The sequence below is a fragment of the Aythya fuligula genome, chromosome 8 (genome assembly GCF_009819795.1).
Source record: "Aythya fuligula isolate bAytFul2 chromosome 8, bAytFul2.pri, whole genome shotgun sequence".
Lineage (NCBI taxonomy): Eukaryota > Metazoa > Chordata > Aves > Anseriformes > Anatidae > Aythya > Aythya fuligula.
In genome coordinates, this window is record NC_045566.1 from 14904534 (window position 1) to 14928686 (window position 24153).

The 24153-nt window shown below is 38.1% G+C and overlaps 1 protein-coding gene across 1 annotated transcript; it reads left to right on the forward strand.

The window, feature by feature from the left end:
* Positions 1–186: 186 nt before the first annotated feature.
* Positions 187–24153, forward strand: WDR63 (WD repeat domain 63; the record flags this gene model as incomplete). Its single annotated transcript, XM_032192252.1, has 22 exons — positions 187–316; positions 1421–1459; positions 4574–4755; positions 5230–5334; positions 9305–9463; positions 9889–10088; positions 10395–10511; positions 11203–11393; positions 12281–12405; positions 12502–12591; positions 13053–13190; positions 13875–14003; positions 15857–15930; positions 17538–17685; positions 18435–18522; positions 19616–19746; positions 20545–20604; positions 21055–21180; positions 21856–22060; positions 22542–22633; positions 23572–23691; positions 24097–24153. Coding segments are annotated over 22 exons (2706 nt in total), but the record flags the coding sequence as incomplete, so codon positions are not given.

A 24153-nucleotide genomic window follows, 5' to 3' on the forward strand; every position in this document is an offset into this window, starting at 1 on the left:
GGAGTATTTCCAACTATCACATATCATATAAAAATAAAGATTATGATTTAAAATTCTGGAGCATACCTTTGGCTGTGGCTAAAATTTCAATTATAATAATAAACTACATAAAGGGCCAAATTTTCACTCATACACAGTGCATGCCACTGCCTGTCTACTGTTTATTGATGATACATATTTTTCTCTAGAAAATCTGAAAACATGTCAGGAAATCTCAGATCCAGCAAGACCACCTCGAAAAGTCCAAAAACCTCACCAAAGAAACAGAAAGGTGACAAAGCTAAGCGGTCCTCAAAAGGAAAACAAAAACAGCTTGGTATGTAAGGTACTGCAGATATAAAGAAAGCAGTTATCTGATTTTGCGTAACAGCTACCTTAATTATTTTGGGCCCAGGCATTTAAGTAAACATGAGATAAATTAGAATATACTATTTTTATAAACAACTGAACGATCTATGATTACAGATAATGTCTTTGTAACCAAAATATGGAACATAAAGCCACATTACAATATTTATACTTTGTCTTTGTGTCTATTACACTTTGTACACTTTGTGTCTATTTACACTTCGTAGTTTAGATGTAATAGCTTGTTGCATCATAAAACCAGTATTGAATGGGAAATGGGGAGACTTCATACATTTAAGGGTGGAAATTTACAAGAGCTAACTTAGTCCAGGTACAGAACACATGGCGGAGAAAGGTGCCCCCACAGCTGGAGTTTAGATGCTCAGAATCACACGCTAAAGTGATCAACAACACCACTTTGAAAATAAACCAAAGACTCGCAATTTAATTGCAGTGCATTTTATTGTATTTTTCTGAGATGCGATGAGAGACTACACCACTTGTGTCATTTACAGTGCAGTTAAGGAAGCATAAGGCTAGAAAAAGGCCTTGCTAAATACAAATCTCTTGTTGGTAGTTCGTTGTTTTTTTTGGCCACAACAGCCAACTTCCATAAGTTGGTTTTCCCTTCTAATCACCTTTTTGCCACCATTTGATTAATAGCTGTTGTGCTGCAGAGAATATTCTGCTCATCAGTGGTAATCTCCTCCTATCCTACCCCTCCATGGAGTTTGTAGGTTCTCTCTCAGGAGCTGATGAATGTCCAACTCCTGCAGTACCCTGCCACTCAGAGCAAGCCTGACTTCTCCACTGTTAGGAGGAGGAACATCTACTCCTACCCGCACACCTGCCAGTTCTGCTACTGTACCACATTAGCCAGCCTTGTCTGTTTATCACCTCCTCACATGACACGATTTGCATGATGATTGCCCCACAATTTTAAGATTATAAACATTGTCCAAACAAGGAAAAGACTGTTATTCATGTTTGTGTGTTTTTTTTGTTTTGTTTTGTTTTGTTTTGTTTTTTAAGGAAGAAAAATTACTGATAACATCATGTCGTTGTATTTCAGATAAAAAAGATGAAGTTGATCTTTCTATGGAAGGAATAGGTAAGTGCTATGATGACTGGGCTTTAAAGTAATAGTTTTGGAATATTTTCAGCATTTTGAAGTTTCAGTGTTACTAATGCCATGGAATGAAAAGGAAAAAAATAATATATGAATGGGAAAAAATAGAAACTGTGAAGAAGCATGTCTATTACAATAGTGATTACAAACAGTACCATTCTCTGAGTAGCACTAGCACAGTGAGAAAAGAAGCAGATAAGGGTCTGTAGATGTTTTTATCTTGGATTGAGAGGAGCTGTGATCAGGGGAAATAAAGAGCATTGCAACAGAATTATGGGATACAAAATGTTTGCATTTAATAATAGGTAGTAATTGTAAGAAAAAAAGGCATTTTAATCATTTTTTAATCTTTGATTTTGTCAAATCATTATTAAGTCTGATTATTTAATATTACATGACAAGCTAGGAATATACAAACCTGGTAATTATTAAAGACTTCGTATATCACTTGCCTTCGTACACAATCCTATATGTAGGTGAAATCCAAATGTAGGTGAAAGTGAAAAGTGCACTCTGACTAACTTCACCAAAATGGGTAATCTGCAATTAAAGAAAATGGACAAGTGATTGCTCAGATCATGAAAGTGGTACTTTTAAAATTAAAATCATGGTGTTCCTGGAGATTCTTTGTTTTGTCACTGAGAGAATGTTAGCTCCACCTAGTGGCAAATAAGGTTAGATCTGTAATACCTAATCTGACAGTAGAAATGAAAAAATGATGCTCTTTAGTCACTGTCTGTGCAGGATTTAAACTGTATCCACCGTATCTCCTTAGTGCAAGACCTCCAAATGTTCTTTACTTCTTGTAGAGTTTTTGGCCCTTTGTGAAGTGCTGACACCACAAAGAGCTATGGTCTTTTCAAAGTACATGAATACAATTTACTATTGGAATAAAATATGAAGTATATATGCTACATACTTTTTACTGGAAAACAGCATTCAATAAAAATGTTCATACTGGTAAGAATTCCAATAACAGCTCCTTATGAATCTACAATATAGATCTACATATAGATCCCAAGAATCTGTAACATGTGACCTATAATATAGAATGTTGTACAGTACAATTCTATAATACAGAATATTAGTACTTTTGACTAAAAGATATTCACATTTTAAATCTGATGCCTGCTTTGTTTTTAACTTGAACCTACAGCAGTTGAACAGTGAAAAAACACCACTTAGACTATCTGTCCTACTCTGCTCTCTCTCATAATGATGTCTATTGTATTTTGCTTAACTTTAACTTTTAACTTTAATGCATGCTTGTATTGTTTCTCTTGACATTGAAACCTCCATCTCTTTGAGAAGATTTTAACTTTAGTGTTTGTGGACAAGACTGTTTGCATCTGATTCAGCATTAAAAAAAAAAAGTCATCATACAAGCTTCATGAAAAAAAGTTATGTCTACTTAACTTTTTTTTATGTATCAAAAATTTAATTGTTCGATTTTACTTTAATATACTTCGAGCCATGGGAATAATCTTCTACTAGAAATTCACAAAACAATCAACAAATTATGCTTCTAAATTTTTAATTTCTACTCCTCTAAATTGCACTAGCCACATAACCAACTCTGAAGACTGTGATACATACAAATCTGCTCTTCCATAGCCTTTCCTGTCCATACCGTCCTGTGAGCCAGTTGTGTATGGCAGAGATGGAAATTGCATTCTTTTTTGTAGGCAACTCTAGGTTTCTATCCTCCTGGCTTATGTCAAGAGCACAGCAAAGGGATAGTCATACCTTCTTAGTCATACTTTCAGATGGAAGGTTTCCCACTGTAAGCAAGAGGGGACTGTTTCACCTCCCACTACTGTTTTTGTGTTTTGTCTTTGCATTATTTTTTTTCTGCACCCCTTTTTACTAATTTATCAGATATGCTTTAAGAAACGCAGTTTGCAAAACGAGATTTAATTTATGGCTCCAATATATCAAAATGTAAAGTCTATCTGTTCTGTTGTAATTTGTACTTCGGTTTCAGTCCATTTCCTTATGAGGCCTCATGTCTTTGGTTAGGATGACCTGGGAGTCCTCTAGATCAACTTTTGCAGTTTCTTAAAAAGATTAAATTTTTTAAATCAACACAGACTATGCACTTTTTCTGAGTCCGGTCTCATTGCCAAAATTGATAAGCAAAAGTAGAATCCAGATCTTGGCCTCATTACAGAATCACAGAACTGTCTAGGTTGGAAGAGACCTCAAGATCATTGAGTCCAACCTCTGACCTAACACTAATAAGTCCTCCACTAAACCATATCGCTAAGTTCAACATCTAAACATCTTTTAAAGACCTCCAGGGATGGTGACTCCACCACTTCCCTGGGCAGCCCATTCCAATGCCTCACAACCCTCTCAGTAAAGAAGTTCTTCCTAATATCCAACCTAAAACACCCCTGGTGCAACTTTAGCCCGTTTCCCCTCGTCCTGTCACCAGGCACGTGGGAGAATAGACCAACCCCCACCTCGCTACAGCCTCCTTTAAGGTACTTATACAGAGAGATAAGATCTCCCCTGAGCCTCCTTCTATATATTCTGTACTATACTATATATTCTCCAGCCAAGCTTAAAAAAAAAACCTCTTGTACCTGGTTTGAATCTTAGTGACTGCACTTCAGTCTCACCTACTAGCTCAAAAATAGACTCAATGACAGTCAAAACTGAATGAGAGGAAGGCCTAAATCCAAAATCAGAGAGGCGTCCTTATTTGGGGTGGTATTGAAGCTGTATTTAGATTGAACAGTGGCTTAACATGGCGTTGCTCTACAGGGAAGGACTAAAGTATATAATCAAACGCTCTTGTGTCCTTAATATATATTCATAAAATTCATAACCACCTGTTGATCAAAAGAAAAACACTCATACTAGGACTAACACATATTCATTAAGTAGAAAATGTTAGGTACAGTCATTTCCGAGATAAGCAAAATGTAATATAATTTGTATTCCACACCTTCAAAAATACCAAAAACTAAGCTGCAAGATTCAAAGGCATTCTGCTAGGAAACAGTAAAGACCTGGAGTTATTAATGGATACGTTTACATTTAAAGAACACTCTAAATTTGTTTATCATGCAATTTTGCTTTCCTTCATAGGCCACCCAGAAATTTTTCCCTTAGTCTTCACTACAAAAACCCAAGAAATCTTTAATTGCCGAGTTGATGAGGATGTCACAGAAGAAAATTGTTTCAAACTTATTAAAAAAGAAGACATAATTCAGGACCTGAAAACAAGAGCTGCTATTTCCGATTTCCACCCTGTCAAAAGAGTTATTCTAGTATGTAGCTTATTTCATTCCCACTTCAAACTCTCAGAGCATATATTCTTTTAATGATAAGTTCTGTCCTTGTTTGACTCTGTAAAAACATTAACACTTATATCCAAAGGTCATGGACCACTGTCAACTCTAGAAGTTTGTCATGGCCCACCATGCACTAAATAATAACAACAACAACAACAACAATTTTAGATTGAAAATAGGCTAAAAGTAAAGTAAGTCATACTAATTTTGATTCTGTGAATAGAGCTGAACATATTTTGGCTTTCTCTGATTCATAGCCTACTTACTGAAAACTATTGAAACAGTTTGTTGTTTAATTTGACACGTGAAATTCTGTGTTAAAATCACAAGATTAACCAAAGATTCTGAGTTTACATAATCTCATTAATGGTAGTTTTAGCAGTCATAGTCTTACGTCTTTTTGCATGCTATTTGTTTTCACTTCTCCAATGTTTGTTTTAATTAAAATAGGAATATCCAGGGGAGGAACTTCTGGTAGTTTTTGATGCAAATTTCCAGTATGGACAAAACTTTTACCTTGTTGCTTCTGAGGAAGCCAAGGAAAACTTTCTGAAGGTAAGGAAATATACCACAGCATTGCTCTATCTATCAGTAATTCAGAATCTTGTCTGAAATATATACTTCAGGATTGATGTTGTATTCATAAACATCTGATATGCTTGGTAATCCAGAATGTTTCTCCGAAGGTTAATCTGATCATGAAAAATAGATGTATCACTGTGAATATACCTTCTGCAGACTTTGTATTTGACTTCAGATGGCTAGCATAACTGAGTGCTGAATTTTTATCATGTGTTAATTTCCTCTGCCAAGACCCAGGTTTACAAGACATACAATTAAAAGATTATAATAATATATTTGGTACCTTCAAGTAAGTATTGTATTTATTTTTCACAATATACATATATAGTCTTCAAATAATACTTCGAATGTTCTGTAGCTCTAAATCACAGAGTAACAGATCATAGAATCACAGAATTGTCTAGGTTGGAAGAGACCTCAAGATCATCAAGTCCAACCTCTGACCTAACACTAAACCATATCGCTAAAGTTCAACATCTAAATGTCTTTTAAAGACCTCCAGGGATGGTGACTCCACCACTTCCCTGGGCAGCCCACTCCAATGCCTCACAACCCTCTCAGTAAAGAAGTTTTTCCTAATATCCAACCTAAAACACCCCTGGAGCAACTTTAGCCCATTCCCCCTCATCCTGTCACCAGGCACGTGGGAGAACAGACTAACCCCCACCTCGCTACAGCCTCCTTTAAGGTACTTATACAGAGCGATAAGGTCGCCCCTGAGCCTCCTTTTCTCCAGGCTGAACAAGCCCAGCTCCCTCAGCCGCTCCTCGTAAGACTTGTTCTCCAGACCCCTCACCAGCTTCATCGCCCTTCTCTGGACTCGCTCAAGCACCTCCATGTCCTTCTTGTAGCAAGGGGCCTAAAACTGAACACAGTACTTGAGGTACGGCCTCACCAGAGCTGAGTACAGGGGGATGATCACTTCCCTAGACCTGCTGGCCACACTGCTTCTTATGCAAGCCAGGATGCTGTTGGCCTTCTTGGCCACCTGAGCACACTGCTGGCTCATATCCAGCCGACTATCCACCAATACTCCCAGGTCCTTCTCTGCCTGGCAGCTTTCCAACCACTCATTTCCCAGCCTGTAGCTCTGCTTGGGGTTATTGCACCCCAGGTGCAGGACCCGGCACTTGGCCTTGTTGAACTTCATACAGTTGACCTCAGCCCATCGGTGCAGCCTATCCAGATCCTCCTGCAGAGCCTTCCTACCCTCAAGCAGATCGACACACGCACCTAACTTGGTGTCATCTGCGAACTTACTGAGGGTGCACTCAGTGCCCTCGTCCAGATCATCGATGAAGATATTAAAGAGGACCGGCCCCAGCACCGAGCCCTGGGGGATGCCACTAGTGACTGGCCTCCAACTGGACTTGGCTCCATTCACCACGACTCTTTGGGCCCGGCTATCCAGCCAGTTTCTAACCCAACGAAGCGTGGGCCAGTCCAAGCCAAGAGCAGCCAGTTTCTTGAGGAGAATGCTGTGGGAAACGGTGTCAAAAGCCTTGCTGAAGTCAAGGTAGACCACATCCATTGCCTTTCCCTCATCCACCAAGTGCATCACTTTGTCATAGAAGGAGATCAGCTTCATCAAGCAGGACCCGCCTTTCATAAACCCATGCTGACTGGGCCTGATCACCTGGTTGCCCTTTAAGTGCTGCGTGATGACACTCAAGATAATCTGCTCCATGAGTTTCCCTGGCACTGAGGTCAAACTGACAGGCCTATAGTTTCCCGAGTCTGCCCTCCCGCCCTTCTTGTAGATGGGCGTCATGTTTGCTAGCTGCCAGTTGACTGGGACCTCCCCCGATAGCCAGGACTGTTGATAAATGATAGAAAGTGGCTTGGCCAGCTCCTCTGCCAGTTCTCTCAGTATCCTCAGGTGGATCCCATCCAGCCCCATCAACTTGCATACATCCAAGTGCTGTAGCAGGTTGCCAACCATTTCCTCATGGATAGTGAGGGTCACATCCTGCTCCGCATCCCCTTCCACCAGTTCAAGGTACTAGGTATCCAGAGAGCAACTGGTTTTGCTGCTAAAGAATGAGGCAAAGAAGGCATTAAGCACCTCCGCCTTTTCCTCATCTCTTGTAACTAAGTTCCTGCGGCATCTAGTAAAGGCTGAAGGTTCTCCTTAGTCCTCCATTTTGCTTTAATGTATTTGTAGAAACATTTTTTGTTGTCTTTGACGGCAGTCACCAGATTGAGCTCCAGATGAGCTTTGGCCTTTCTAATTTTGTCCCTGCACTGCCTCGCAACATCCTTATAGTCCTCCTGAGTGGCCCGCCCTCTTTTCCAAAGATTGTAAGCCCTCTTTTTCCTCCTAAGCTCAAGCCACAACTCTCTGTTGAGCCAGGCTGGTCTTCTTCCCTGCCAGCTTGTCTTTGGGCACGTGGGGACAGACCGCTCCTGCACCATTAAGATTTCTTTCTTGAAGAGCGCCCAGCCTTCCTGGACTCCTCTGCCCTTCAGAACCGCCTCCCAAGGGACTCTACCAACCAGTGTCCTGAACAGTTCAAAGTCAGCCCTCCAGAAGTCCAATACAGCGGTTTTACTGGTCCCCTTCCTGGCTTCTCCAAGAATGGAGAACTCTACCATTTCATGGTCACTCTGCCCAAGACAGTTTCCAACCACCGCATCTCCCACCAGTCCTTCTCTGTTTGTGAAGAGAAGGTCTAGTGAGGCACCTCCCCTGGTAGGCTCACTAACCAGCTGCGTCAGGAAGCTATCTTCCACGCTCTCCAGAAACCTCCTAGACTGCTTTCTCTGGGCTGTGTTGTGCTTCCAGGATGTCTGGGAAGTTGAAGTCCCCCACGAGAACAAGCGCTGACAATTTCGCAACTTTTGTCAGCTGCCTGTAGAACTCCTCATCCGTCTCCTCATCCTGATCCGGCGGTCTGTAACAGACTCCCACCAGGATGCTTGCCTTGTTGGCCTTCCCGCTGATCCTAACCCATAAGGACTCAACCTTATCATTCCCAGCCTCAAGTTCTGCAACATCAAAACCCTCTCTGATATAGAGAGCCACACCACCACCCCTTCCATGCTGCCTGTCCCTTCTGAAGAGCCTATAGCCAGACATTGCAGCACTCCAGTCATGAGAGTGGTCCCACCACATTTCCGTGATGGCAACCAAGTCAAACCCTGCCTGCCCCACGATGGCTTCCAGCGCCTCCTGTTTGTTACCCATGCTGTGCCTGGTGTACACCATTGTGCAAGAGCTAGCGGTAGATCGCCGTTAGAGGAGGTTTTCGTATAGGCGGGGGGAATTGCTCTGCTCTGCCTGTGCGAACTGCCGCGCCACGCCCTAACTGCCCATCCTGTTTGCTGCACTCCTGGTCGCTCGCGCTCCCTCGTGAGGGCTGCCAGGTCCTGGCAGCTCCCTCAAGTGGGCTCGGTGCTGGAAAAAATTTGCCCTGCCTGTCCGATTCCCCGCTCCGCTGCAGAACACGTCTGCCCGGAGCCGATCGCCCGGGCAAGTCAAATAATAGCAGAAGATATATAGATTTCCCCTTGTGCTTTACATCACAGGAGAAGGTTTATGGTCAGATTATATAATTTTTCAACATGAGTTTCTCACCCAGCATTAGAAGTAACAATTAACAGAAAAGCAAATTGCAATTCCAGACAGGAAGGCCTAATGTAGAAAATCACTATAAATTCTTTTTATGTAACAGTGATTTGCTTTCAAGACAACTCTTGAATATAACATAACACTCCTTAGTATTTAAATATTAAATATGTAACATTTATTGGAAAATTCTAATGCACAAATGGATAAATGGGACCTAACCCAATTGAATGCAGGGGCACAGCATAGCCAGATTTATTGCACTGAGACAAAAGAATGTGCGAATGAAAACTGAATTTCAGGTATCTAGATCATACTTATCTTTCAGAAACACACTTTCAAAAAAACGTTATTTTTCACTGCTTGATGTCACAGCCTCCAGACACTGCAGAAGAAAAAGAAGAAAAAAGTGAAGAAGAAAAAGAAAGGACTCTGGAAGTCCATGCCTATAAGCGTTCTGTCCACAAACCATGGGTTTCCCTTGGCAGCGAAAAGGAAGTTGAAGAAGAATCTGTTAAAGGCTGTGTTACAAAGGTCAGAAATAACAAATGTAACAATCAAATATCACAAAAACAAATTTATAAGTTCCTTAAAAAGAAAAAGTTGGAAATTGAAGCTTGCAATCCTAGTTTTTGCTTGGAGTCTTTCAAAAACAAAAAACACAAAACACACAAAAAACAGAACCATCAACTGTCACCAAAAACAAAGTGCTGCAGAAACTATTTTTTATGACTCTTTTCCTTTTAAGGGTCTCATCTAACCTGGTGTTGAACACCTCCAGGTACGGAGGCACTTGTACATAGCTGATTTATATAAACACTTGGAAATTTCACAATGCAGAAATATAAGTAAATTCAACCATCAACAGAACTAGTTCTACTATTATGAGTACTGCCATTTTACAGAATGGACCTTCCAAGAACTCTCTCCTTTGCTAACTTCAGAAATATTTTTTGCAGATTAAGTACATGTTTTCTCGAGCACGCGGGAAGTTTGGTGCACCAATTAGATTTACTGATAGGAATGCTTCACATGTGAAAGACAGTTATGTTGAATGCACTTCCTACCAAGACAAAACTTTCAGCATTAAACTGCTTGAAAGAGATGTGGGTGTACAAATGATTCCAAAAGTAAAAGAAGCTAGTACTCAGACAAAATGGTAAGTGTGAGATATATTTTTCAGCTTGTTTACTAAGCTATGAACCGTTTCTGATCTCCCCTAATGTTATGCAGGTTAACTCAACTCTTCTGGACATGCTCTGTTACAAATTAAGAGAAGAGAATTGGATGCTCTGTCTGTATCTTCTTGCACTCCTTTCCAAAGAGATTCTAGAAAAAAAAGAAGCTTTTAGTTTTACATATTTATTTTTTAGCTTTTAGTTTTACATATTACATATTACATGGGTTTCTGCCTTTGAAGTTGTTTATATGCATACTCATTTTCAAATTTATTTCAATTGGTTAGGACCTATCCAAAAAATGCAGCCATGCAGTATTCTCCTAGACAGCTGTCAAATGAAGAGCTGGAAGAGAGTCTGTCATCTGAAAAACTGAAAGAATTTGTCACATCAGTACATTTAAGGTAAAGTTACTGCAGTGATATACTTTAAAGGCTGCATGAAATGATATACATGTAAAATCAAAGTGAGTGGAGTCAGAACTCTTGGCTGAGTGGACCATCAATCTAGTCAAACACTGAAGTGTTTTTTTTTCTCTTGCTTGTTCTTTCTTATCATCTTGCTTTTATTCTTTCTCTTGCTTATTATTTTAATATTAACAAATACTAACTTGATATTTGTGCCTAATTAAAATGAACATGAAATCTATACCACATTAATTTGAATTATAGCTTAAATTGGAATTACACCTGTTACAGTTGATAGCAATACATCTTTTCAAACAAGCTGCAAAGCTTATCTTTCAAACACTGCTCACTCAAGCAGAGAGTTATGCAGAAGAGACAAGGTGCTGTTCTACAGGCCCAAGTCATGGGACAAGTCCCACTTACTAACGCTTTTTGCACAAGAATTGGACAACTGCACAGTACTTGATGCGCACACAACTGGAGTCAAATTCTTGGTATAATTATTTTTTAAACAGGGAATAGTCTCCTTACAGTTGAGATGTATCACTGAGGAATTTTTCTTCTTAATAATATGGTCATAATTTTGTGTAAAACAAAAGCTGTCTCTTTACAGACATATTTGTGATTCTACTACTGAGTAGTCCTATCTGGATTCTTCAAAGTATTAACTGTTCTTTTTACAAAACAGAATGGAAATTGCATTGCAGCAGAATGAAATTATGAATGCCTTTTTTGATGACTGGAAGGCCCTAGCAGAAGATGAAAGCAGTTCTGGTGACAAGTCAGATGTCTATCTTCAAGCATACCAATCATTCACAGATCCACATTATCTCAAGGACAGAAGTATTAGCTGCGTCCGTTGGCATCCGACCATCCATGGTAATGATCTGAATCTCGAATGACATGTATTGCATGACTGCTATAAAATGTAAAATGTGCATCTTTCGTAGCCATTGACCTTTAAATTAAAAAAATAATAATAAACACAATTTTGTATGTCTAAATTGCCATTTAAGATAAAGTGAAAAATAATACAGACATTGTTTATGTAGGTCAGATAGGTCATGCAAAGCCTATCACACTAGCATAGAACTGGACTTTATAGGAGGGGGAAATTTCTCCCTTATGAGGCTCATTTAAGCAGGGCTGCAACTGTGCCAGGTACTTGTGGCACAGTTCTCTGTATTCACTGTTCTCCCCATGGCTGGGTCTCGTAGCATACCTAATATTTTTGAGGAATGTTACAGCTACCCTAGCATGTGGCTCTACCGAGTGCCAGGGAGCATCACGAGCCATATTAAATGTCTCCTCCTGCTCCCTACTTGGTATTACTACTCTAAAAAGCCATGTTTGAAAGCACTATTAATTTTCATATGAATGTCTTACTTGCACAGCATACTAACAGCAAACATTGCTGCCTGCATAGGAAATTAATTAAACTATGAAAGATTTGATTTCATGATGGGTAGCCAGGTCTACATGCCTGTCTTATCATTTCAGGTTCAGCATTACATGATCACAGATTAGTAGCAGAAAAGTTGAGTTTTATCCTGATCCTGAGCTTCCACAACACATTGATAGATAATTCTAACAGAAGTAATTTCTTCAAAGTCAATCTATAAAAAGAAAAATATAAATATATGCACTTTTTTTTTTACCACTGTATTGGCAAGGGATAAATATAAGTCACTTAGCATAATTAATAGAATGTTGAAATTTGATTTTTGATTTGTCTCTTCTGAGAAAATTTGTTTTCTCTCAATCAGGGATAATAGCAGAGTCAGCAACACAGAGGTATTCTGATGAAGAAAGAATTAACCCTTCTGACAAATTATTGTTACAGGATTCAGTCATTATTTTTTGGAGCTTTTCTGACCCTACCCGCCCTCAGGTATTTAATCAGGACTTTCAAAAATTCCAAGTGTTCAAATAACAAGAGAACAATAAATGCTGTATTTCTCAACTACTGTTTTCTTCTGCTTTTTAGTTAATATTAGAATGTCCTCATGACATTTACTGCTTTCAGTTCAGTCCAAGTGATCCAAATATCATTGCTGGTGGCTGCTTCAATGGACAGGTATTAATTCTCTGTATAAGAATAAAGTTAGATATCTCTGTATTTTCTTACAGAATTAAAATACTGTAAGCCAAAATTCCATCACATTATTTATCTTATTATTTTCACTGTGAAATGAATTAAAGAAATTATTTAATCCTGTACTGAATTCTGCTAAGTTGTCTGATTATTCCAAAGTTCAGCCATTACTTCAAAATGGTTCTTTGCAGTTCATCAGTAAAAAAGGATAAAAATCAGGTATAGGTCAAACTGTGAAGACTTTTTTTTTTGATGTAAGTGTGGCCTTTCAACTGATTGCATCACACTGAAGAGGCAATACTTCAGAAGACTTAAATTCTAGTACACAGTAAATTTCTCATTCCACTCCCCTCGCCCCCCCCCCAAAAAAAAAAATGTATTTGGAAAATGCATATTAATACAAAGAATGAAAAAAATCATAATACACTCATTTCTCATTATAGCTTGTACTGTGGGATACTTCTAAAAATGAAGAAAGGCTGCAAAATGCAAAAAGCATTACTGTTGGAGTCAAAAAGTCAGTTGTTAATATGGACAGTGCTTCCGTTGTAAATCCATCGGAGAACAACGATACATCTGAGGTGAAGACAATGAAACTTAGAATACAAGTTCGTAGGAAAAATGGGTGAAGGTGTCCTGGCTCAAAATAAGGGAGTAGATAATCTTTGCAATGGGATACTAAGCAGGATAAGAAACCTGATGGGTTCACGAAATAAACCCAATATCACAATATCATTTCCACCTGATTAGTGCAGCTTAATAGCTTCACTATGTTTTGTGCAGCCTTTGGCTTCACTAAGACTGCTCTTTATCGCGCATCAACATATACTCAACCCTTACCATATGAAGTCCATCAAATATGTATAGCATTTATTGCTTTATATAATACTGAAAATGACTCAGTATTTCACTGAAAATGAAAATGTATGGACAGAAAACAAAAGGTAGCTTGGAAGATGACAAACACATTTCAGTGGAATAAAACTATAAAGGGGAAAGACCTAAAAGCAGAGGAAAATCTAATACCTTACTGGATATGTGCCTGTAGAGCCACACTGGAATTCTCTTCAGAGCTTCATATTCAAATGCCTGTTTCAAGGCTTTCCATTTTTAGATGGTTGTACATTAGACGCCAAGAAAATTTTAGACAGTTTTGAAATGTGTGAAGAACCATTAATCTGTATGTAAAGTAAGTTTTTTCTCTGACAGGTTTACAATTTTATTTTGGAAATACACTAAGATAACTCTTTTTAAAACATTTCTAGCCATCATATATGGAAGACGATGAGAATGATACAGAGCCACCTTTAGTAAGATACTGCGCATGCTCTTCCATAGAGTGTAGCCATAAAACAGTGATTACAGATATACATTGGCTGCCAGATCATTTTGAGGTGAGTTTAAATACTTATTTTTCCACTTTTTACTGTTTTCCTACTTACTTCAGATCTTCATAGTGTAAGCTCAAGATGAAATATTAAAGGTTCAATTATTTGTAACAACTCTCATTACTTCTGGGTGCATTTTAAAATGCTAAATAATCTGTTGCTGCTTGTCCTGATCATTGTGTTTTACAACTGCGCTGTGTTTTCACGCTGATATGATTCTGTCAGTACTGGAAAAAAAACCTGTAGTTTTACAAAAAATGCAATTCAGAATTACAAGGCTAACTGTAAGCTTTCTGTACCTAAAACGTGCTGAATTTCTACTATGGGTAATCCCAGTCTGCCACCAAGAATTCAGAAAAGTAATTTCAATTACCTAAGTACTTAGGCACCTAAAAAGATTGCTATAGTAGTTAACTTAGTTTCTCTAGCTGCTGTGTACTCAACTCTTGTATTTTCTGTGATTTTTTAAAGCTCCATGGTACACAGGCTCAATGTAGTTAAAGGGTCCAAGTCTATTACAGGAGTATCAGATGTTCATTTGCTATCAGAGTTCTGCAATTTGTTGTACAAATTAACTCGAAAAGCAAAAGTAATCAAATGCAAAATGGCAGTGGAAAAGCAGGTCAAGAGGAAGAAAACTGACATCTTTGAAGGGTTTATGCAAATTAATCTATCAACATTTTTCGTGACCAAATATTTAAGACTTAGTAGATACTACAGTCCTTCACAACATGTCCAGAGAGGAAAACAGTGCACATATATCACAAAAAGAAAGCTGATACAATTAAACAATGATACAGCAGTACCCATGGGTTCTAAATGGTACCGGATATAAAACATGAAGAAAGGGATTGAATATAAGAATGCTAGTTTTATTTTACTTTTGTTTGTTTGTTTTGCCAAAGTTTAGACTCAGAAAGCTGTTTTCAAGTTCATCTGGGATAACAGATGCAGGAAAACTGGGCTTTATAAATAATAGTTATAAAGAAATCCCTTTCTTTGTCATTATGTAGGCGTATACAGTGGACCATACTTCTGATTACATAAACAAATTTGAGATGTATGTCAGCCTTTCCACAGCACTGCAGTTCCTAAAATCTGCAGTTTGTTAGTACATATAAAAAAAAAAAAAAAAAATCAAGATTATATGCAGAACATAATCCATCTTTGCATGGTTATAAGACTACCACTTAAACTCCAGGTTGGCCCTCATGAATGAAAACAACAGTAGAAATAGGCCTAAAAAACAACCAACCAACCAAAAAAACATAGCTGAAACTTTGCTGCACAGTTGATAAGTAGAGTTTAAGCCAGAAATAAATGTTTTTTTTGCCTACACTGAAGATCGTGTTTGATTAGGGCCTGTCATCAGTTGTTCCCTCTCCAACCCTTCTTCTGTATAAAACAATGACTACTCAGTACATAATTACTACAAAACCTGCAGTATCCCACATATGTAGTGATAACTTAAGAGAGATGACCACGGTGTGAACGGGGTTCCCAACACTTGAGATAAATTTGCTCTTTGGTTAAGCTGGATGAAAAGTTACAAACATGGTAATATAAGGAGGGCCTGACTCTCAATGGTTGCAGCAAGTTTTTATCCTGTTGATTTCTTCGAAATTTAGGCGTCTAGGAGGCAAAGCTGACATCATTTCACCTGAAGTACATTTGTAAAAATACCTTGACTATTATTTTAAAACTACAGGTTACTGAGCCCTGATTTCCAAACTTCAACCAAGCTGAAACAGTGACTTAATTCCTAGAAGACCATTTTATGTATTGAACTATATCCTTAGCAGAGTATGACTTTCATAGCTCACCTTCTTCTCCCCTGTAATTATTATTATTGCTTTTAGGTCAACCGAATGGGCATCACTTTTGAAAACAGAGCTGAAATTTGCGTCCAGCTTGTGACCTGCTCCCCTGATTGGTATATGTAATGCCTACTTTCTTTACCAGATGTCTTCCAAATTCCTTTGGAAAGCTTTATGGAACATACTCCATGATACTAGCACAATTCTGGATTCCTGTCAGCCTGTCCTAAATAGTTAAAACATAGTGGTACACAAACACACCAAGTTTAAGCCCTTTTCAGTGATGGTATTAAGGGTTCATTAACTGAACAACCTCACATGTACACCTCTATATTCTGTGCTTACCAGGTGCTGGCTGCACATGCCCGGAGAGCCAAATCACCACATTTATATATTTTGTACGTATGAGTCACATAAGATTGGGAATCTTGCACAAAAAACTGTCAAAGATTTTGAGGCCACATAAATAGCGTAAACTATATTTAAAGATGGAGACTCAACTGGCAAAATTATTTGGAATGAAACTCCTCTTTTGTCAACGACATAATCATGAAGGTTATGAGCAAATATTACCTTATGTGAAAGGCAGGGGGACAGAAAGCAAGAAGTGGAAATACGTGTATAGCTTTCATGATGGTGAAAGGCTTACAGCTAGGCTCAATCAAGTATTTGCTAGTTATATCAAAAGGAGGATCTGTAAAAAGACAGCAAAATTTGCTAATAATAGGAGTTATTTTTCCTAATCAAAATCAGAAAAGGCTTCAAAGAATTAAGTTGGAAGAATGATTGCAAATACAACTGTCCATAAGCTTGCACTGTAATGCAATGCTGGTAGTGCATGTGGAAGAAATAATTGTAAACTACTCACGTAACAGGTCTCCACATTAATAGTATGCACCTAAAGAGCAGGGGAGTCACTGTAATATGGTCCTTGAAGAGCATGGGTCCCTGGGCAACTTCTGTAAGCAAAGCAAAGGTATCAGTGATGAGGCAAATTATCATCTATGCCAATTCAGTGAGTCAATGCCCAGAGGAGAACAGAAGGAACAATTACAGGGCTGAAAACTCCAATGGTATGGTACATTCAAGCAAGTAGGGCCATTTGTCTTAAATATCAGCAAATAAACTGGCACATACAATAATTGGTGATGAGGTTTGATCTGCATTACTGTATTACCTGATAGAGGGTTCTGCCCATTCCTCTGAGCCTCCAGTACTGGCCCAGTCAGAGACAGAATATTGATTTTGATCAGCAAATATGATATCTGTATTTTTAGGCTATATTAGCATGTGCCTGCTATTACAGCAAACTAGGCCCATCACAGTTGTGTAACAGCCTCATGATCTCGACCAGGAATGGATTTCAGCTTCCTAACCATTCTTTTAACTAACTGTGGAGAGCCCAAGTAATCACACTGGTCAACAGATAAGAATTTCACCTAGGTAATGCCATTAACTTCACCCAGTAACTTTTCATAAGCAAACTGTATGAATGCCATTTGGCTGCCCTGGTAGAGTTACAACTGATAAAATGTTGAATAAATGAATAATTACCTTTTTTTTTAAACGATGGCTTAAGTATTTAGCATTTGCCAGCATTTCAGGGTCTCTATTGCTAAGTTTGAAGATGAAAGGGTAAAAAAAAACATTTTAAAAATGCATTGAAAGTTACCCCTGACTTTAAAACAGAAACAGAATATAATACTATACAGTCATTTTGCAGCTTAATATTGTTTTGGGATATTCGAGTCACCAAAATTCCCAGCAAGCCTTTGTTTGAAAAAGCAAAAGAGAAGAAAATTTTTGATATGCCTCCTGGAGTTCCAGATACCTTTAAGCACCTAGGTCTCAGCTGGAAACCTCTCCTAAAGGTAGTGTACACTAATATAGAACAGTAGGACCAAACCAAACTGTAGATATAGCCAGTACTCCATAGGAATGTATTATTTTGCTTCCCAACCCTTTATGTTTTCCACAACATTGCAAGGTTCCTCTGGATTTCCTTCTAATGATGAAAGGCTTCAAAGTTCCTCTGAAACTTCAATACAAAGTGTTCTGTAACGTTAGCATGATGATGTCTTAAAAACTGTGTTAATGCAAAAGCAGTTGTAGTAACATCGCATGTTGTTGTCAGCCCTTTCAACCACTATCGCGGGGGTCACAAACTGTGAAACATATCATGATCAACAGGATCTTAATTACTGGTAACCCAACAATCAAGGTCTGATGAAAGTGGTCATAGCAGTTTGTGTGGGAAAGTAAATGAAGGATGAAAATAATAACATTTAAAAACAAAAAGGAAAAAAAGAGAAACTGATGACCTGTTCTGCTCCGAATAGCTGCAGCTAGTACAGTCACTGAAAAAGCAGGACCACTAGAACCATTTTTTGTTTGTTTCTTAGAAACATAGCAGAAGTCTTATAAGGAAAAGCTAACACAAGAGAAACTGCAAATTTGCAGTTGTATGCACTTGCAAGTGAGGCAACAAATGCTGTTTGTGCAGTATTACAAACATACCACAGACTGAAAAGACCTCTTTCATTATGGCAGAAAGTAATTTAGTCCTGTAGGTACAAACCATCTGACAAAACAAATTATCAAATACTTTTTTTCTGAACAGATAAACCTGTGCAAGAGTGATACCAGAATGGAATACAGTCCCATCAAAATTTGTCTACTGGAACAGCATCATCATTACAAAATCTTAGGTAATATTTTTATTACACCTTATTGGAAAAAATGATTTTAATAAACTTGTATTTCAGTATGTATATAATGAAAGCAAAGCAACAAAATCTTCTACAGCATCTGGAGAAAAAGGTTTCTTAAATATACTGGTATGCAAAGTGGAATATACATATATTGACTATGAAAACATATCCACATATTGACTACATAAGAGCAGTTCTGTATCCACAGTAACTGCTGCATTTTGCTCAATAGCCCATGCAAGTCTTCCAGTCTCTTAACTCTTGAAATAGTACGTCCTTTTCAGTCCATGCAGAAAAGTACCTTTAGGAAACAAATTCCTGAAGTAACAGCATATATTGTATGCATTTGGATAGAGGTATCCTAGCACTTCACATTCTGTAATAGATCAGTTCTCACTGTGTTACTTTGCAGTAAGGACACACTCCTGATCCCAATGTAAAGCTGGCTTGCTGACACACAGCATGAGAGGCTGCCCAGCTAAAACACAGACTGCAAACCATGCCAGAGGTTTTAACAAACCTTCCTGGAGGTTCAGTGCTCAGTGCGTGCCGCTACCCACGGAGTGCTGGAGGCAGCTGGCACCAGTCAGAGATGGCTGCTGCAAACAGGAGCTGACAAGGGAAGGTGCAGGGGTATCAGAGAAGCTGATTAACACTGATGATGAAGAACAGAAGTACTACCCTAAGTACTTGTCTCACTACTGGAAGCACAGACCTCCTGTTTCCCTGTGCAAAGGAATTGAGAGACCATCTGCTCCTGCCCAATGGGTGTCTAACCTCCTGCTGGAAATTGTCACTGCAGAAAGGGTCACGCTTAAAGTACCGGCATGGCAGGATTAGACCACAAGTCCTGCTCTGACAGAGAGAACTGAGCTATTCTAGCATTCCCATCAGCTGCAGCCCCAGTATCAGGGAAAGATTTTCCAGGGAAGCAGCTAGCCTGCAGGACTGCTGCTTTACTTGGCAGTTGTTCTTTCTCTCTGCTCCTGGAACTCCCCTTATCTATAAACTACCTTTATAAGACAAAGGAATTGTTTGATCTGGTAACTTTTCCGGTAAAATAAATAAATGTATCTATATTGTTTCCCAGATAAGGCACAATCTACGAACAAACAAAAGGCACTTGCCAAAGAGAAACCATATGCAAAGATGAGTGTTCCTTCAAAGAAACCTCTGAAAGCACTAGAGAGTATCTCCAACAACTTTTTTGTTGGAACTAAAGTAAGTGAAAGTAGTAAGTTACTAAGAAAATGTTAATAAAAGATCTCTGTTGTTTAGTTTTTCAGTCTTTCAGGGCTTACAGAAATGTACATACCTACATGTTTTCTTCAGGTGTTAACTAAAAAGATCGTTCTGGACATGCCATATTTAACTCTCACTTTAATACATTTAGGGACATGATTAAAACAATAATAAAAGCCCGTGTTTGCTAGACTGTGAACCCTTACTTCAAGGGCAGAGTTAGAAGACATTTCCAGAGTGCATTGAATTTAACTACCTGACATCAAGAACCAAACAGTACTTCCTTATTCCAAAACCCAGATTAGTAATACTTTTTCTAGTGTTTCCTCAAATATCTGATAGAAACAATACTACAATTTCCTCCAGAACTTAAATTTTATTCTAGGAAGCCCTAGCTACTCATAGCTCTGTACCTACCCTATCTATCTAAAATTCCAAAAATTTATCCCACTTTTAAGTTCATGTGGAAACAAACATTAATCTTTCACCTACCCTTCTTGTTTCCACCACCATTTCCCCAAATACTTGGGTGCCCAGTTCTGCAGGAAGGACTGCCTACATACATCATAAGTAAAGCTGTTTTGGTAACACAAAAGTGAGAAATGGTGATCCAAAAGTTTAGCGTTTTTTCACTCATTGGCTGCAACTTTTTGTTTTAACTTACCAAGAACATATTTAATAATGGCTATAATTAAGTCACAGCTTAAAAACAAACCATTTTGCTCTATGACATCAAGCTCTAAAGTTAGTATTTACTTGATTTTTCTGGCATTACAGGATGGAGAAATGATCTATTCTGACTGGAAAATAAAAATCGATAGCAACTCAGGAAAACCAGTTAGTAAGTTCATGTTTCTCAACACCTGTTTAAACCTTAATATACTGCTAAATTTAAAGTCTTTGCCCATATACGCTGTCTTCTTAAGGTTCTTGCTCATTCTTCCGTTCTACTGAGGTGGTCTCAGTGACGACACCAGGGTTCAGCAGGACATGCTCAAGACTGCATGCAGTTCAGTTGTTGCAACAGAATAGCGAAAACTCTCTCCAGTGTCATAGGTGTGTTGCTATGTACCTACTGGCACAAATCAGGGAAGTCTTACTTCACAGTAACTAGATTTGCTGCAATTCCAATTTCTATACCATGTAAGCAAAAGAAACAAGGCTAGTATCTTTGAGGCCTGTGCTGAATGCTACATCTCCATATCCCCCCCACTTAACTCTTGTTGTGTTGACAATCATGGAAAGCACTAGTTATAAGCAAATATCTTTTTCATTCTGTTAGGTAAGAAGCCCTCTCATAAATACTTCATCCATGACGAAGCTGTGAACACCGTCCAGATATCTCCCTTTTTTAAAGACATTGTTCTAAGTGTTGGAGGCTGGAATTTTGCCATTTGGAAAGAAGGTGTTACAGTAAGTTACTTTAAAATGTCTGTAACGTAATTGATAGAGGTACAAAAGATACCTATAATAATAGCTTCACAGACCACTTTCAGAACTGTTTGTATATCACAAAGCTTGATAGCTTAGAAATAAATTAGGTATAAGAAAAGCTTTTCCCTTTTCTTCACATCAGAAAAGCTGTTTTAGAAATAGCTTTGTAATCTTGACATTTACAGACAGAATGGAGTGACCTTTAATACTAACTTCGTAAAAGCCATAGCTTCTCGACAAATTATTTCTGCTGCTAGAAAATCAAAGAATATAGGCAAGGTATGCTAAGCAAGTCTGAAGAGCACTTATTTAGGATGCAGTCTTTTCGTCAGCTGAAAACATAAAAACATGGGCTTTTTTGTTTGTTTTTGTTGTGTAGGGGATCCAGGTTATCTGCACTTGGCAAAATCTCAAGACCACAGACTTTAACAGCAGATAGACAAATTATCTTAATAGACAAAGTGAGATACCAGGTGTTTTTTTTAATCCCCCATATTTCTCCTAATCACAGGTGATACAGATTTTGCCACCTGTATTATTTTGTAATAGGATCATTTAAATTATGAATGTTCTCAAATTATAGGAAATTTAAGGTAGTGAATGGACAGTATTGTTTGATTGCTGGGTCTCATCTTTGTTTTGAAAAAAATTAAGGATGGACCTATTCTCGAGTCAAGCTGCATGACACAAAGATACACTACAGGACACTGGTCCTTAACAAGACCAGGAGTTTTCTTCATTGGCAGAGATGATGGAAATATAGATATCTGGGACTTACTGAAGAAAACTCATGAGCCATCTCATTTCCAGAACATCTCTGAATCAACAATCACCTGCATCAGCCCCTGGATTGCCTCACGTATGTTGGTGTTGATCACACTTTATTGTGCTTTGTTTTATGTATGTAAAATGGCCCATTACTCCAAAGCACATTACTCTTGCTACATCCTATACAGCAGATAAGTACATACTTCCACTAGTTGTATGCTGCACTGTACACAGAAGTGCATACACCACATTTTAAGCATATTAAGTGTATTAGGAAGGCATAAAACAACTAAAAATTTTAATTAAAAAAAAATCAACAACAACAAAATAATTTGAAAAAGTATAAGCTTTAAAGGGAATTTAATTTGTTAACAAATTAAGAGCAATAAAGCTGTGCTTTTGCCTCAGTGACCAATAAACCAAGAAGACCACAAAATAATTCTTTGTAGTTCTTTGCACTGTCCATATTAGGAGACATCAGTTCTCATATTAAAAACTAGACATTTCATGGTTAGGTGGAGGTATGTATTACTGTTGGAATTCAGATTATGTTTTTGTTAAATATCTTTCAGCAAAGCAGCAATTTCTTGCTGTTTCTGATGATTCTGGAGTACTGCATGTTTTAGAAATTTGTCCGATATTAAGCCAGTCTTCCAGCAATGAGGTTGGTAATGATTTTAATTTATCTCTGTGACAACTTATCCTGAAAATTCCAAAACAGAAACAGGCCTGGCTGAAAAATCTTGCCTTCAAACGTGTCATGATTAGTTTGAGATAAGTAGGCCATATTCTCCAAGGATCATTCATAGCAAAGCTGACTGCACAGGTCCCTTAAGAGACACCTAAAGGAAACCCAGGTGACAGCTGGCAGAATTCCACAGCTCCAACCTGCCTACATGAAAACACGGTGACAAATGCTTTGTGCATAAAATGACACCTGCTTTCATACATTAAAGTAATGTTATGTGGTGCATAGTAATACAAATATACTGAGTTTCTCTTTCTTTAATCTTCCCAGCCCTAGAGCAAGCTAGGGTCTTTGTATTACCTAGTCTATCAGTCTTACCTGCTACCAAGTCTGTTATTTTTATACACAAAACTTTCAGCTCATCTTATCCCAGTTCTAAATCTTCCATATAGATGTTGAAGTAGTTTATAAGCAGCCCACAACAGTTTGCTGTGTACAGAGCTACAGTATGTTGCAATGTAAAACCAGGTGAGCCGCCAAATTTTAGTAGAACCTTTCCAAAGTAAAGTAGGAGTGGGCTACATGCTATAACTACTGAAAAACATTGCTTCTGCCCAAATTATGAGTGTTTTGGATCTACACAACTTAGGCCACAGAATTATGAATTCTGTGTAATAAAATTCAGTGTAAATAAAGTTAATTCAGTGTAATAAAAATCACTTAACCCTATGCCTATTTGTATCCAAAATTAACTGGTTTCTATCCATATCTTCGCATTATTTTGCAACAAATCATTTGGATGAATAGAGATCTATATTCCTAAAATAGATAATTTGTTAATGCCATGCAGATCATCAGCAGTAATTCCAAGTCTTTAGGTTTGTAACAAGACTTGTTTGTCATTGTGTTAATAGCAGGCCAACGTACTTGATTATTTTGAGAGAGAAGTCAAATACCTGAAGAATTACGAAAAATACCAAGAGTTTCAAGCCAAAGAAAGAACAGAAAAGGAACAGACACAGATGGAGAAAACAGTATGTTATATTTGGAATTAAGAAAACTTCCTTTGTTTCCTTAGATCTTTAAAATGCACCTCTTTTGCCTAGGCTATTTCCCACAGTATTTTCAAAAATCAGGATGTATATATTCAGAATGATTTAGCAGCTCCTTATTTCTTATTTGTCATGGTTAGGATTAGAATAGACAGTCCTGGTTCACTTTTTTTTTTTCTTCCAATAAGGATTTTGCCTATGCATTCTTTGGTAGATGGTTTTATAGTACCAGCTAACAAACCAAGAAAACGACAATTCAGTTAACATAGCCCTGTCCAGTAATTTGTGATTGCATTTAATACTATCCACTGGAAGGCAATGGAGTGTTTGCTTTTGTATTTCAAAGCTGAACAGTGAATTATTGCCTTGTTTCTGTTCTTCCTTCAGAGTGTGGCTACTAAACAGAAAACTAAAATAGACGGAGGAGCAAGAAAATGCAGATAA